A 15035-nucleotide genomic window follows, 5' to 3' on the forward strand; every position below is an offset into this window, starting at 1 on the left:
CCTACATACCATCTCAGTTTTAATTTACACTTTAATGTATGTTATTATCAGCTCAAACAGCTAGGGCTATATGTGAATTCACATGTATCGACATGAACACCAAAACTTAGGAAAAAGGAAATGTAATTCAGACACAGTGATTTTATTTGACTGACTTTGGTATTATAATCCTCATCACTGTAGTTATAAGGAATGCATAGAACCAAGCATTCCTCCATACCTAATCCTAAGGACTGATATGGAAAAAGAACAGACTTATAAATGCTGTGGACATGAGAGACATGCAAAAGTGTATGCCCTGTCCCCACCGACCCTGTATGAATTCAGAGCATCTCATATATATCCATTACTTTACTTGAAAGCCTGCATGGGAAAAGTGCTCAGAAAACCATACAATCCAAAACGAGTATGTCCTGGCACAAAATTATGGGGCTATAGATGGCTTTCAATGGGATATCAGCACTAAATCCAGTCTCATTTCTCTGTTCAAAACAGCAAAGTGATTGGCACACAACACCTCACTGAGGATGTTTATGGCATATTTTGCAGTCATACACAGCCAAAGCAGTCATGTTTTGAACTGGTAAGTTACTCACACATTTTGCACTTTAAATAAACCTGTAGTTTTATTGTACAATAGTACAGCATGTGCCTTTTTAACCAAAAGCTCAGCATCACACAACACTTTAATCTTCCACTTAAACATACACAGTCCTACAACACAGCTCAGTTCAGCTAGGAAAGCTACATAATGAATTGATTTATTGAGAGTCCTGGCTATGGTGTTCTTAAGGATGTTTACTTACAGCAAGGACAGTGGCAGTGGTTCTGGTGTTGTAACATTTAATTACTTTAACCTGTTCTCAGCACAGCAATAGCAAGAAGTCATCGAGCGAAACTAAGCGATCATTTAGGGGACACCACATTTGATCACAAATGCGTGAAACAGTAGACCAGAGGATCTCACACGTGTATACAAGTACAGATTAGAAATCTGTTACAAGATCACTTTGATGTAATGTCTACACTATGCCACACAATCCATCACACAGGAAGACGGGATGCATGACAGGCATTTCACCATGTAGTAATATTGTTTGGATTGAAATTGTTAGGTTTGAAAGAGGCAGAGGAGGGCATTCTGTACAAAAATACACTTGCCTTATTACATTAGTTTACAGGTCAGAAACACTCCTGCAGCCATTTGCCCACATGCCAGCAGTCTCCTGTTACAATTTGGTTTTAGATGGTTTGCTTCGATTTTACATGGTTCAGCTGAAAACAGTATTGTTATTTCCAGAAAGAGTGTGCTCTGTGTTATGTGTCTTAGCCTTTCAAATTGTCATAAACACCTGTGTTGGTGCAACTGGGTATCCCTTAAGCACGTTCCTGTGCCCAGCTAGCCACAAGTTGTTATCAAGACATGTTCAGATAAGATTTTTCATTTGCAAAGGGGTTCCTCATTGCAATGGAAATTTGAATTTATCACTGCATAACAACTTACTGCAAGTGAAGTTCCCCTGAAGTCTGAAGTTAAATATCTACTACCCGAATGAACTACAGGTCACATAGCAAACTCCTGATCAGAGACAGAAACTTTGTTTTATTGTTGTTCAGTTTATCTCTGTATGTAAAACCTTAAGTCTGTTACTGCTATTTTTATTTCAAATTCTCAGAAAACATTAATTTCAGTAAATTTTTAAATACCCAAAGGAGGTAAATTTGGATCCTACTCCTAAACATGTGATTTTTCACTTATGGCAGGAGCATGACAGTGTATTGTTGGTTGGTTCTGAGTGGTACTGATCTCCTGCAGCATCAACTAAAATAATATGTTAATTAAAACACAGACAGTGATACTAAAGAAACAGAGGAAGGAAACTGATATCAAACATCTGATCTTGAATTAAAATAGACCAGCAATAGTGTGTAATCTTTCAAACAGATGAGATGTTTAGCTGCTATCAAGTAGCATACCCGCAGTGGTTTTGGGAGAATTATATCAAACTTGCACCCGCTACGGTTCACATGTATTCTCTGACTCCATAAATTTCACTCATTTTAGGCAAAAATACTGAAACAAGTTAATTCAAACATACTAAAAAAATGGGGGGGAAGGGGATCTTTTTTACTCAAAGTTACTTTTTTGTACCCTCTTCAAGCATTTTAGAAAAAATTTACTACACTGAAAAAAAAATTACTTATCCATCATACTTCCAGTTTTAGATAAGACTAATCAGCAGAAGAAACAAAGTTGGAAGCAAAACTATTCTTGGCTAAATGCATGTCCTCAGAAGACTTCCAGTTCATTGTCTAAACTGTAACCTTTTGGTAGCTTTCAGTGAAGTTACAAACTTTCAGCTAATCATCTAGACACCACTGACACATGGAAAGAATGTTGGAAAAGATGGTTATCTATTTAAAACAGACATCACCTGAAACAAATTTTTTTCTTGCTGTAAAACAACTACAAGCAGTATATTAACAAGATGCACAAGCTCTTCTTCTTCGCCCATTCAGAATTTTTATTTGGTTAATAAGTAAGTAATGAGAAATAACTAAAACCTGACCCTGAAATATCATTAACAGTTTAAGGAATAAAGCTCTGTTATTTCCTGAATTCACTCCATGCCATCTTTAATAAAAGAGCTTATGCAGATTCCTTCTCCTTACTAAAATTAAGCCAGTATATTTTTCTTACATATTTAAATAGCCCCAACACCAGACACATATGAAATGTTATATTGAATTTTAATCCTTGTAAAACATAATTACACAACACACTTAACATAAATCTTTTCAATAACACCCATTATAGGACTCAGTAAAAAGCACTTTTTACTACTATGCACTGTCAAATATTTCTGGCAGTATTGGGAATTGACTACAGCATATTTATTTTTTAAAATCAAGAGCTAACCTACATATTCTGAACTTGCAAATAATACACAACAGATTGTACTTCCATATCGGCTGCAGTGACACTCACTCTTTTTTTTTTATTATTCGTATGTAAGAGTAAATTTTCTGTAATAATATGAATGAAAATTAATAGCTTATTTACTAGCTAAGAGGCTAGTAGTTATTTGCAATCATATTAATCAAAAGATAATTGAAAAATTCAAAGTTAATTATTGTGAAGTGCACAAAATCTAGAATATAGGGATTTTCCACAGTACACTATACTAAATCAACATAGAATAGTTAAAAGCTGTAAAGCCAAAATCTTAATTTAAAAATTTAGTGTTTCTGACATCATCTTCCACCATTCCATCAATTCTTCTTTCTCCTCTTCTTTTCTTTCAGACAATGACTCTAGTTCAAAATCAACCTAAGAGAAACAATCAAAAACATTGGTAAGACTTGTAGAAAGAAAGGAGTGTAGGCTTTTAAGAGTAATTTATTATAAGTCATTTATTGTAAGAGTTGTTTAACACAGACATGGGGCTTAGGGAGATACCTTCAGTTTTAGGCTGTTTATTCCAAAGTGTCTCAAGGCTGATTTAAATATGTGCAATACTAGCGTATCAGTACAATAAACTTATGTGAAAATGCACATAGGTGGGCAAAATTTCCAAAAAAAAAGACTTTTTCATATATAATAGTCAATAAAGCAATACACATGTGAGCACTTACCACAACTGCAGGGCTAAAGGGCACAGCAACTTTTTTAGTTATTGCTAGATAGCCTGGTGCTGAGGCTGTAAGTTTGTAATTTCCAGGCACAAGCAATCTCCAGTAATCACCATCCTTGGCTGTAAAGAACAAGGAAAAAAAAAATCCAAATAAATAAGTATAAAATTAATTATGCAGCTAATGGAAAGGGACTGTATATCTTGTCAGAGCCTTTTGTATTCCTGTTAGCCCTTTCTTTTTGCCTGTCTGAAAGTATTCTTCTGTAAGAGCTCTATAAGTATGTCATTACAGATTTTCTTCTTTTCAGGTAAACAAAACACAGATTTAAATTCTGAAGTTGTGTTGTAGCCTACATGAAAGATTTTGCCTGCTGAGGCTGAAAGCTCTCCAGCACACTGAAGAAAAGGGTAACATGGGACAAACCTCAGTGCAAACCTCATGAAGTTCAACAAGGCCAAGTGCAAGTTCCTGCACTCGGGTCAGAGCAATCGCAAGCACAGAAACATACTGGGCTTAGACTGCATTGAAATGAGCCCTGAGGAGGACTTCAAGGTGTTGGCTGCCAAGAAGCTTAACATGAGCCAGCAGTGTGTGCTTGCAGCCCAGAAAGCCAATTGCATGCCGGGCTAAATTGAAAGGAACATGACCAGCAGGTCAAGGGAAGTGATTCTGCCCCTCTGCTCTCATGAGACCCCACCTGCAGTACTGCATTCAGCTTTGGGGCCCCCAACACAAGAGGGTTTGGACGTGCTCGAGTGAGTCCAGAGGGCCAAGAAGATGATCAAAGGGCTGGAGCACCTCTCCTGCGAAGACAGGCTGAGAGAGTTGGGCTTGTTAAGCCTGGAGAAGAGAAGTCTTTGGGGAGAGCTTAGAGCAGCTCCAGTGACTAAAGGGGACCTGCAAGAAATCTGGAGAGAGGCTATTTACAAGGGCGTGTAGTGACAGGACAGTTGGCAATGGTTTTAAACTGACAGAGGGGAGATTTAGATTAGACATTAGGAAGAAATTCTTCACTGTGAGAGTGGTGAGACACTGGCACAGGTTGCTCAGAGAAGTTGTGGCTGCCCCATCCCTGGCAGTATTCAAGGCCAGGTGGGATGGGGCTTTGAGCAACCTGGTCTACTGGAAGGTATCCCTGCCTGTGGCAGGAAGGAGACTGGAACTAAATGGTCTTCCAACTCTGATCCTCCCTGTACCTGCAGTGGGCAATTACTTAATTTCTTACATGCTAATACTCTGAATTTCTCTATCGCCAGAAAATGTCGCAAAGCTGTTCTAAAGGCCATTTAAAAGACTTGGCCATGCTCTTACTGCCAGTTGCTTAAATGCTTTTTCAGCACATCTACAGCTACACAGCTCATAGAGGGAAACATTACTTAAATGTCTGCAATTCACACAGTTAAAAACGTCAGTAGTCAGTCCAATTGTTCCCAGAGTTTTCATAAAACAGAAGGGAAAAAAGTACTGTTGCTGAGCTATGATAATGATCTAATGATTCCTGGCACTGGAACAAAGCTGAATTTTAACTCATGAACAAAGGAGTGGGGGAAGGGAAAAAAAAAGCCAAAGAATATTTATCCTTCTTTTTGAATATGCTAAAACTCAAGTACTTGTTTTCCTCAGTGTTTTGACAGTACATGACTTTCAGGCTTATACACACAGAGTGATGTGAGAGGATTCCTGGTTAGACGCTTTTCTGTACCACAGCATGAGCTGTAGTACTGTATCCATTACTCCCTTATACCTCAAAATACCTCCTTGTACAGCTTATTCTCTTTTCATTACTCCTGAAAATTGATTTCCAGCCTCTATACTTTTTGCCTTCTTATACATAGTGAAAGAAGGTGGCTAATATTATCACAGACTGCTCCGCCTGGCAGAAATACTGGCCTCTTTGCAGGTGGTAAGAGAAAAACCATAAATTAAAGCCAACTGAAGGGTCTACTAGTCCTGTTTCATAGTATTATGCATCTCTAACAGCACATAACGTTGAGAAAATTACCATAATGAAAGCTCATGCATAAAGCAGTAACACTTTATTATTGTTAATCTAATTAGCATCTTCATAGAATCACAGAATCCTTAGGGTTGGAAGGGACCTCTGGGGATCATCTAGTCTAAACCCCTGTCAAGGCAGGGCCACCTAGAGCAGGTTGCACAGGAACGTGTTCAGGCGGGTTTTGAATGTCTCCATTCCACAACCTCCCTGGGCAGCTCATTCCAGTGCTCTGCCACCATCAACATAAAGAAGTTCTTCCTCATGTTGAGGTGAAACTTCTTGTGGCTTAGCTTATGGCCATTGCTCCTTGTCCTGTCACAAGCACAACTGAAAAGAGTCTGGCACCGTCCTCCTGGCACCTGCTTTTGAGATATTTATATGCATTAATGAGATCCCCTCTCAGTTTTCTCTTCTCTAGACTAAACAGGCAGAGCTCCCACAATCTCTCCTCAGACAAAAGATGCTCCAAATCCCTGATCATCCTCATGGCCCTCTGCTGAACCATTTCCAGTAGCTCCTTGTCTTTCCTGTACTGAGGAGGCCAGAACTAGACACAGCACTCCACATGTGGCCTCACTAGGGTCCAGTAGAGGAGAAGGATTACCTCCATCGACCTGCTGGCCACACTCCTACTAGTGCACTCCAGGATACTATTGGCCCTCTTGGCCACAAAGGCACACTACTGGCTCATAGTCAACTTCTCATCTACCAATACTCCCAGGAGTATTGTGCAAATAAAACAAAATGGTCATTCAGAATAAGAAAACAGGTCTACAAAGAAGACTGCAAGTTTACACTGTGTGAGCTACATTTGAATTCATTCTTAGAACAAAGGACCACCACCGAAGAAGTGACACATAATTTTCTACAAACAGCAGCACAATAATTTCTTCTTTTAGAACTGCTCTTCTAAAACAAGGTTGCATAATTGTAAACAGCAGAGAGAATTTATCTTCACAGAAGTAAGTTATGTAAACTGATAATCTGACAAGAATTTGCATACCAAAGGGTCTGACTGCATTGTAAGTAATATAACACTTTTGGACTACAATTTAGCCTTCAAAATCAAAATGGCACTGCCGATAGGACTTCAAATCCTGACAGAGCTGTGAAATTTGCGCTACAAATCAGAAAACAAACTCAGCACAAATAACCAGCAGCCACCAGAACCAATTCACTCCAGAGATCCATGAAATCCCAACAATCAGTCTCAGCTGGTCTGAGAGCAAGATACAAGAGAAAAATAAATGAAATCCTGCAGGCAGCAAGCTGCTTGAGGCACAACATGCTTTCCTGGCATCAAAATTTTGCTCCCTTAAAGCTTCAGATAGTAGGATCTGAAATGGTTCCATGTTGCCAAGCAGAGGGAGGAGCAGTATATTCCATCACTTCTTGTTTTGCTGAGGCTCACCTGATGTAATGTCATGGCTTATCCCCTCCACAGAAATCGTAGCATTTGCTATTGGATTGCCCTGAAGGTCTTTAACAAATCCCTTCACTCCTCGATGAATCTAAAATAAATAAAATCAGAAATACATGCAAAATCACAGGAAAATTTCATTAAGAAAGATGGCCTTTTCATCAGCGAGATACCTACTGATATATCTAACAATGCACATTACGAATCCCATGGTCTACATGCCGACACCTACCAAGGATAATTACTAAACATCATAATAGAACAAACAGTGAAGAGGAAAAATAATTCAGATGGTAATTGTACTAATTCCTCTGTGCAATGAAAGTATTTCTCAGAAATACGCATCAAATAATAATATATATGAACAATGACTTGAAAGTCATTGTCACTGCGGATTAACTACGGATTAACCACTGTGCTTGGAAAGACAGCCTAATAGAAAAAAAAAACTTTTTTTTTTTTCTTTTAAGTTTCATCAGATGGAAGAATTTGGGGTAATAATGGACATAACTTCTTAAAAGAGAAGCATTAACAAGGTTAAATGAGGCCACTTGGACTTTGATGGGCAATCCCTGTGTGAGATGCTTGAGCTCCCTACTGTGCACCCAAAACATCCAGATCTTTTAGCTGGGACCTCATAGAATCACAACACTCCCTACAAGGCCTGTGACAGAAAGATGATGGTGCATCATGTCCTAGTTTCTTCTTGCCTCTTAGACAACATACACCACGTAACAGCACCAGCAGTACCTAGCCTTCCTGCTCCCAGCACATATGAATTTAAAGCACTGATTTAATTGCAGTGTGTGGAGACCAGTCCTGCTTGTATTCTTTAAGGATAATCTGAAAGCAGAGCTCCTCAAAGGCAAGAAGCTGAGTTCAACTACTTTTTCATGGCCTGAGATAGGGAGCTCTCAGCCCCAGAGAATGTGACAATTTGAACCTGTGCAGAGATGCATCTCACTGGGAGCCTGGAAAATAAATGTGGAAGTACTGTGGAGTTAGGCTTCTCTGATTCTGTGATATTTGAAAAGATTTGTGGATAACAAAGTTTATTTTGAGATTTTGATATTCCCCTTTATGAATCTATATAGTGTATTCAGCTGCTATAATTTTATTCACCAGAATCCTCTAATTTACCCCATCAGAAGCCTGATACAGATCAGCTTAGAAAAGCAGAAAGTACATATTTGCACCATTCTCAGCAATCACAGGGGAGCTGAAGCACAGAGATGCACCTCTTACTGTGTAAGAGGATAAAAAGCAATGCCAGACAGATCATCTGAACTTCAAGGTTAAAGCTAGCAGCTCCACAGGAGCAAAGGAAGTTGGCAAAATAATCTCTTACACATTCGTAATTTTTAAAATGCATTGACACCATAGTTTTCCATGAGTCAGAAAATTAATCCACATGAGAAGGAGCTGAACAATTTGAGATGGACCCCATAATAAATGGGTAAAAACTTGCAGGGTGGGTAGAGCCTTTTTCTCAGCCCACATACAAATCACTAGCAGAATGATATGACTCAAACATTTCAAAATACTCAAATACTTCAGATTTCTGGCTAGCTAAAGCATTTCTGCACAAATAAGTTCTTAAAGAAGTTAATGTATGAAGTGTCTGGCTCTGCTAACAAAGTATGTTTCTGATTTCACAATCCCACATGTGCAGCCATTAACGATATCAAATATATTTGTATCCTTTAAGTACAATATCCAGGTCTCAGGAATTCAATACTCCCACACTGCTTGGAAGCATCATTTCCATGCAGCCTGTTACACTGGCATGAAATGATTAAAAACAAAACTAAACCAACAGAAAAAAACAACAACATACACAAATCCCCCCAAGTTTATTTCAGAGTCTTAACACCTAACAACCCATTAGCACAATATTATCTAAATCAGAGAGCAGCAGAATATCTAGAAAACCAGGATTAGAGGTGCCCCCTAACACTACACTGAACTGCTAGGCATCTGAAGTCTAATCCAGCTGTCTAGGCCCCCTACACATCCACAGTGATCCATCCCACGTCTGTACACACGGTTTCATATCTGTAGAGGCAATCCGTCTCTCTTAGTACACACACTAGTGAGGCAGAATGAATTATACTCTCTGGTGATGTGTATTTCTTTTCAGTGAGGAAGTTAACACAAATCATTTAAATTAAATATCTGCAGGAGCTTAAATAACATCTTCTTTCTTTTCCCCTCTTCTTCCACATAATTAGAAAGATTACATAGGATTTGCCACCTTAGAGACATACAAGAACTATGGAGTACCAATTGGATTAATATGAAATTTTGAATTAAATGTTCACACAACACAATGTTTATAAATTTTATGCACAATAGGTAGAGTTTTGCCATCCTCTTTTCTGTTACCTGTTCAATGTAATTGATGAGAGAGTTCTTGTTGTCCTCCCAGTAGCCCTTCAGAGTTTCTTCAGGTGGGAATTTTTCACAGCTAAGCTCCACTGTGATTTCAAAACAGTTGCTGCTGAGGTAATTGAAATCCTGCATCCCTGCAATGCCAAAAAAGAAAGAGAATTAGTGATGCATTTTGCATTCTTCTGGAATAAATAAAGGGGAACACATGAGATGCTTAATACACCTATTAAGAAAAGAATAGGTATAAATACTGTTGGTGCAGTTCTTAATTCAGAAGCTTTAAACTGGAGAAACCAGATAGATAATTAAATCCCAAAAAATTTTCTTCCCAGATAAAGTTTGGAAAAGACTTGACACCTTGCCTGTATACTTCTACCTGATGCTGCACCTGGCTGGTACACTTCTACCTGACACATGGTTTTGGATAGCTGACAAATTATTTTTTAATCTCTTCAGGAATAGAAAATTATTTCCGATTTTGCCTAAAATATTTCCATATGAAAGTAAAAGATGATAACCTTTGTAAGCCAAGAAGAATGATAATGAATTATAAAGCAAATGAAACATGCTAAAGTGACTTTGAAAAAGGGATTTATAAAGATGGGATAAAAACATATTGCTTTGGGTTTTTTTTTTTGTGAAAATATCAAGTTTCAACTTAGTTACATTTTACACTAAAAATATAAATTTGCTAAGGAATGTTGTTTTTCTAGCTTTTCTGCATAGATTCCAAACATTTAAAAAAAAAAAAAACAAAAACAAAGAACCAAAAACCAAACCCAAAAGCAAACTTCGTACAAAGTTTATTTACATGGATATTTTTCCATGGGTAGAAGTATTTCCCACCCATTCAATGCTTCTACAAAATCAGTACGGGACAGCCTTCAATAAAGAAGAAAAAAGAAACTGTACTGGTAACCAAAGGAATTTCTAGCATTGTGACTGGATGAACCAGCTAGGGAGGGACTGTAGCTGTCCCCAGGAGAGTTATATTTTTTTGCAGAAGATGATGAAGAATTAAGCTCTTGCTTCCCAGCCTACCTAGCTAGCAGAGTAATTGGATTCTCAAATGGAGGACTGAAAAGAAAAAGGCTATCTAGCATTTTGAGCATCCCCATGGAGGTCAATGGGGGATTGAAAAGAGATTCAAACCCAGCTAATTCATTCAGCCCTATATTTCCCCATGCAAGCTACATAAGAGACCGAATGCAGTCTCTTTACTGAAGCACCAGTGTTATTCACCAGTCCAGAAATGTCCAGAGAGCTGATGTCATATCCAAAAGAGAAGCATGAGGGCAGCAAACAGATTGAGTCAGGTGGGATTTTGCCAACACGCTACGGTGAAGAATATATTTTCTGCCAACCAATGAGACTCCTAACTACCAGTAAGAACAGGGATTTTTCAGATTCCTAAAAGAACCTTTTTGTTTCTAAATCTTTCTTAGATGGCTAAAAAATGAAGACATAGAGGCCAAAGGTGCTCCTGAGAGGGACAGCTTTGACATCCCAACAGGCAGAGTACAAGATGGACCATTCAGCAGTACACACCGATAGAGCAGCAGTCATAAGTAAAATCCTGACAGCAGTGCTGACTGCCAGGCATCTGTTCTAGGCATTTGATAATGTTATTTTTCTTGATTTTTGCCTCTCTTCTACAAGAAAGGAAGGTTCTGTGAAGAGGAGAACTGGGAGCTGAAGAGCACGATGTAATTCTACTGCCCCAATTCTCAGCAAGTTCCCCCTTCCCTTTCCCAAAGAGAGGAATGCCCTGGTTTCTCAAGAACAGAACACAGAAGCAATATATTTCCTAGTTTTGTGCACGATACCCATATCTTATAGGTTTTTTTCTACCTTCTGATCTGGTCCACAGTTCATATATGTTGCCTCTGAAAAGTTTTCAGACTAAAGCTTCCAAGAAAATTTTCACTTGAACTAAGCAATGTTTCGTTATTTTCCTTAGCACTAGACATGGATATAACAGAACTGGTTTTGCTGAATTATTTTTGTTTTCTTAAGTCAGCCTGTGGCAAACATCACCATGGAGGTTTCATTCAAAAATCACAGCTTGACAGCTGATTTCTACACTTGGGAAAAAAACTAAAAACCCCAACAAACAGATTCATGCTTTATGGTTCAAACTATATGCCATCTCTCTGTTTTTTTATTAGTTGAGCCATATTAGGATCATAGATCCTGGTTACAACTAGGATTTCTGTCCACTAGCTTCTGTACAAATACATGAGAAAAAGAAAGGTCCCAGGGAATTTACGGTCTAAATTAAAATAAGATCCAAAAGGAGGAAATAATTCCAACTTTCCAAAAAAGTCTTTCCAATGGAAAAATGTGCCTTTGGCATGTGCAGTTTAGTAAAATCAAAGCATTTCATCAAAACAATTGAAAGACTCTTTTTTTCAATGCATTTTCCTACGGGAAAAGAAGCTGAAGTTAAATATGTCTATGCTTTTATAGTTAATACCCAATAAGGTTACCAATTAAGGTAACTGTTAACTGAATTGAAACAAATTTTAACTATTAAATCTCCCATGGAGATGCAAGTATCTTCACATCTGGTTTTGTTCCCATGGAAATCAAAAGCTGTTGTCTATAATGCTGCAAAACCAGGCCTCACCACTTCCTCCAATGTTGGATGCTTTCATTATTGAGGTAAAAATGAATAGTCAGTAGCCTGCTCTCTCTGATAAGGGTTTGTTAGGGGAGTTTTTAATGCAATAAAACCCCACACACAAACCTTAAGCTCATGTGATAACATAGCAATCACTTGCCCACTGAAGAACTATTAAATTTGCAATAACCTGAACCCTAACTGCACAAAACACTGTAGAAAAAACAATGAAAGAGGAATATTTTAACAGACATCACAACGAGTTTTATGAGATTTTACAGATGTACTGTGGTGAATGATCTGCCTTATATTTAGCATTAACCAGACAAAAACTTTTAGATAAGGTGGTGGTATTCCAAACTACAATTAAACCAATGAAAATTCAAGCTTAAAATAACCACCAGTAACACAGAACCCCCACGCAGTGGGACTCACCTCCTGGGACGCTGTACCATGCACCACCATTAGTTGTTCCATCCACAAAGCTGCTATCATCGTCATTTTTACGACACGGTGGTCTGTTTGGATCAGACATAGCGGGATTAAAAGAAGAATAACTGCGAGCCAGGCTTTGGAAAATAGCATCATCAGGGCAGGAGCTGTATTCATGAGCACTGCCTAGGGAAGAAAAAAGTTCAGGAACAGGGATTATTAAAAGGGCAGTCATACCAACTGGTCTCACAACCTAGACTATCAATTCTGCACTGTATGACTGTGCCTGGAAATTCTCTGTACACGGGTAAGTGTCTTACAGCATCACAAACTAATATAGCATTATCTTAATAATGTTAGCATTTCCCCAGTACTTCATCAACTGCCTGCAGCAGGCTGCCCCATTACTTAAGGTGACCATTAGTATCTGTCAATATTTCTGAAAATATTAATTTAAAAATGCACCAAAAAAATCTAAGCTATTTTAGGCTTTAGATATTTTCTTAATTAAAAAAAAACAAAACCACAGTATGCAGACAAAGGTCTCTCCCTAAAGAGCTTTACAGTCTGATATTAAAAGGATTTGCAAGTAAACTGTGAGAAAGTAGATTGAAGGAAGACAATCACAAACAATACCATCATATCATGACCATTTAAACCATGTGCACATTCTCTAGCAGAAGAAAAAGCAAATTAATATTGCTGTGTGCTAAATGAGAACATCTCAGCCACAATGTCATCCTTTTAATATGGGACCAATACTGAGAAAGCTGAGACAACAGTAGCTGTTTCTATTAACACACCACTGCTTCCAGAAAATCATTTTTTAAAGGTGCAAGTAGAGAAACCTTAGGTCATGCAGGCAGCCTAGCCACATCTCTCTCACTTCAGCTAACAGGGTACGAACAGCCCCCGCTAATTAAAGAGGTAAGTTGCCTTGATTAAAATATCTGAAGGACTATGATTCCCTCAGGTATTCCACTATTTTTGTGGTGTAACTCTACCAAAGCGAACTATAATCTTCACGACTAGAAAACATGCTCATACAGTGACTAGCTGCAAACGTGATTACTACGTTAAAATAAGTCATTACAATGCAAGGACAAGATATTTATGAAGGGGACCTTAGGTAGCAGGGAAATAAGTGTAAAATGTAATTTCTATCTCCTACTATTTCATGTTAACTTCTATTACATACCACTCCGAGTCTCATCATAAGGGTAGTTTGCAACGAGATCTCCTCCATGAAGATTGGCAGAGAGCACAAAGGGAATATCCATAATCCAGTGAATGACACCTTTTGTTTCAGGAGCAAGCTATAACAATAGAGAATTACCAGCAGTCATAAATTGGTAATTCAACACAGAAAATTACCCAATTATATACTGTGGCCTTAATCATTATCACATATATTGTGAAGACATTTAAAAGAACAGCAGTTTTATTTTGGCTTCAGAGAGAACTGACAGTCCTTTACATCAGGTTTATAATTATTTAAGTAGATTAATATGTCTAAAGTTGGTGTAAATTAGTTTAGAATGAGAGCACAAATAAAGCAATCTCAATCTTCTACTAAAAATAATAAATAAATTAAAAAAATCTACCGAATTTTGAACCAAGGAAAATAAACTAATTCAAAACAGAAGTTGGTAGGATGCAGTGTGTTGTCTGCGCAGAAAGTAAAATTACTTCACTTTATAATTTGAAGACAGTATATGGCTATTAAGGCCACAAACCTATGGTACTGCAGTCACAACACCGTATTTTCTAGGACCTCCTCTGAGGGTAAACACAAGAAGATAAAAATCCCTCCAGGAACACACTTGCATATTTAAGGCTTAAGCTTAACAAAAATGCATGTGCTGTATGTGAGGATAACTATATGGCCAACCATGTAATTAAGGACAATACACAAGAGTTTCTGGGAATGGTAAAAATGCAGAATATCTGCAAGAATTGCTCCAAATCAAGGGAGAAGGCTGCATAATCTCTGGCCGTAAAATAAAACATGTTCTGAGTGAGGAATTTTCTAAGAATTAAGCAATATAGATCAAAAGATTGTACTGCAGTAATTCATTTTGACAAAACTTTTCAGAAGCATCAGATGGATAAATTTAAAAAAATGAACAAAGTATTTAGAACTTGAATCATAAAGACACAACTCTTAGAGGTGGTTACACGCCTACTTGCATAAGGGATGGGCATATAAGTGATCCACTATTCAGTCCCTACTTACTTTAGGATTCTGGTCCACAGCTTTTTTCATGTTTTTCAGTAGATGGTTGTTTGGGCCGCCTTCTTTCTCATTAACATAGACTATTCTATCAAGATCAGGGAAATTTCGGTTGAGATCTATCCCTTGGGCATTGCTTCGACCAACAAACCAGTCTTTAAGCTCACCGGGCTGAAAAAGGAAAAGAAAGAAAAAGAGAAGGGAGATGAGTACATTCAGGAGATTACATATCAAGCCTTGTATGGGTGTATTTAGCCATGTAAATTTGAATCATGGGTTTATTTCCCATGTTCTCAAGAAT

At 37.9% G+C, this 15035-nt stretch overlaps 1 protein-coding gene across 1 annotated transcript in view; it reads right to left on the reverse strand.

The window, feature by feature from the left end:
• Positions 1-607: 607 nt before the first annotated feature.
• The window catches only part of CPE (carboxypeptidase E), a 55804-nt gene continuing 41376 nt past the window's right edge, over positions 608-15035 (reverse strand). Inside the window, exons 3-9 of the mRNA XM_061475496.1 lie at positions 14738-14905; positions 13700-13817; positions 12505-12687; positions 9441-9580; positions 7047-7146; positions 3637-3755; positions 608-3331 (exon numbers count right to left, since the gene is read on the reverse strand). Coding sequence (XP_061331480.1) covers positions 3233-3331; positions 3637-3755; positions 7047-7146; positions 9441-9580; positions 12505-12687; positions 13700-13817; positions 14738-14905 — 927 coding nt within the window. The 3' untranslated portion in view covers positions 608-3232. The remainder of the gene's footprint in view (positions 3332-3636; positions 3756-7046; positions 7147-9440; positions 9581-12504; positions 12688-13699; positions 13818-14737; positions 14906-15035) is intronic.

This window comes from Pezoporus flaviventris, unplaced genomic scaffold, assembly GCF_033815535.1.
Source record: "Pezoporus flaviventris isolate CSIRO_AGI_PZ_B2104156 unplaced genomic scaffold, CSIRO_AGI_Pfla_v1 ptg000002l, whole genome shotgun sequence".
NCBI lineage: Eukaryota > Metazoa > Chordata > Aves > Psittaciformes > Psittacidae > Pezoporus > Pezoporus flaviventris.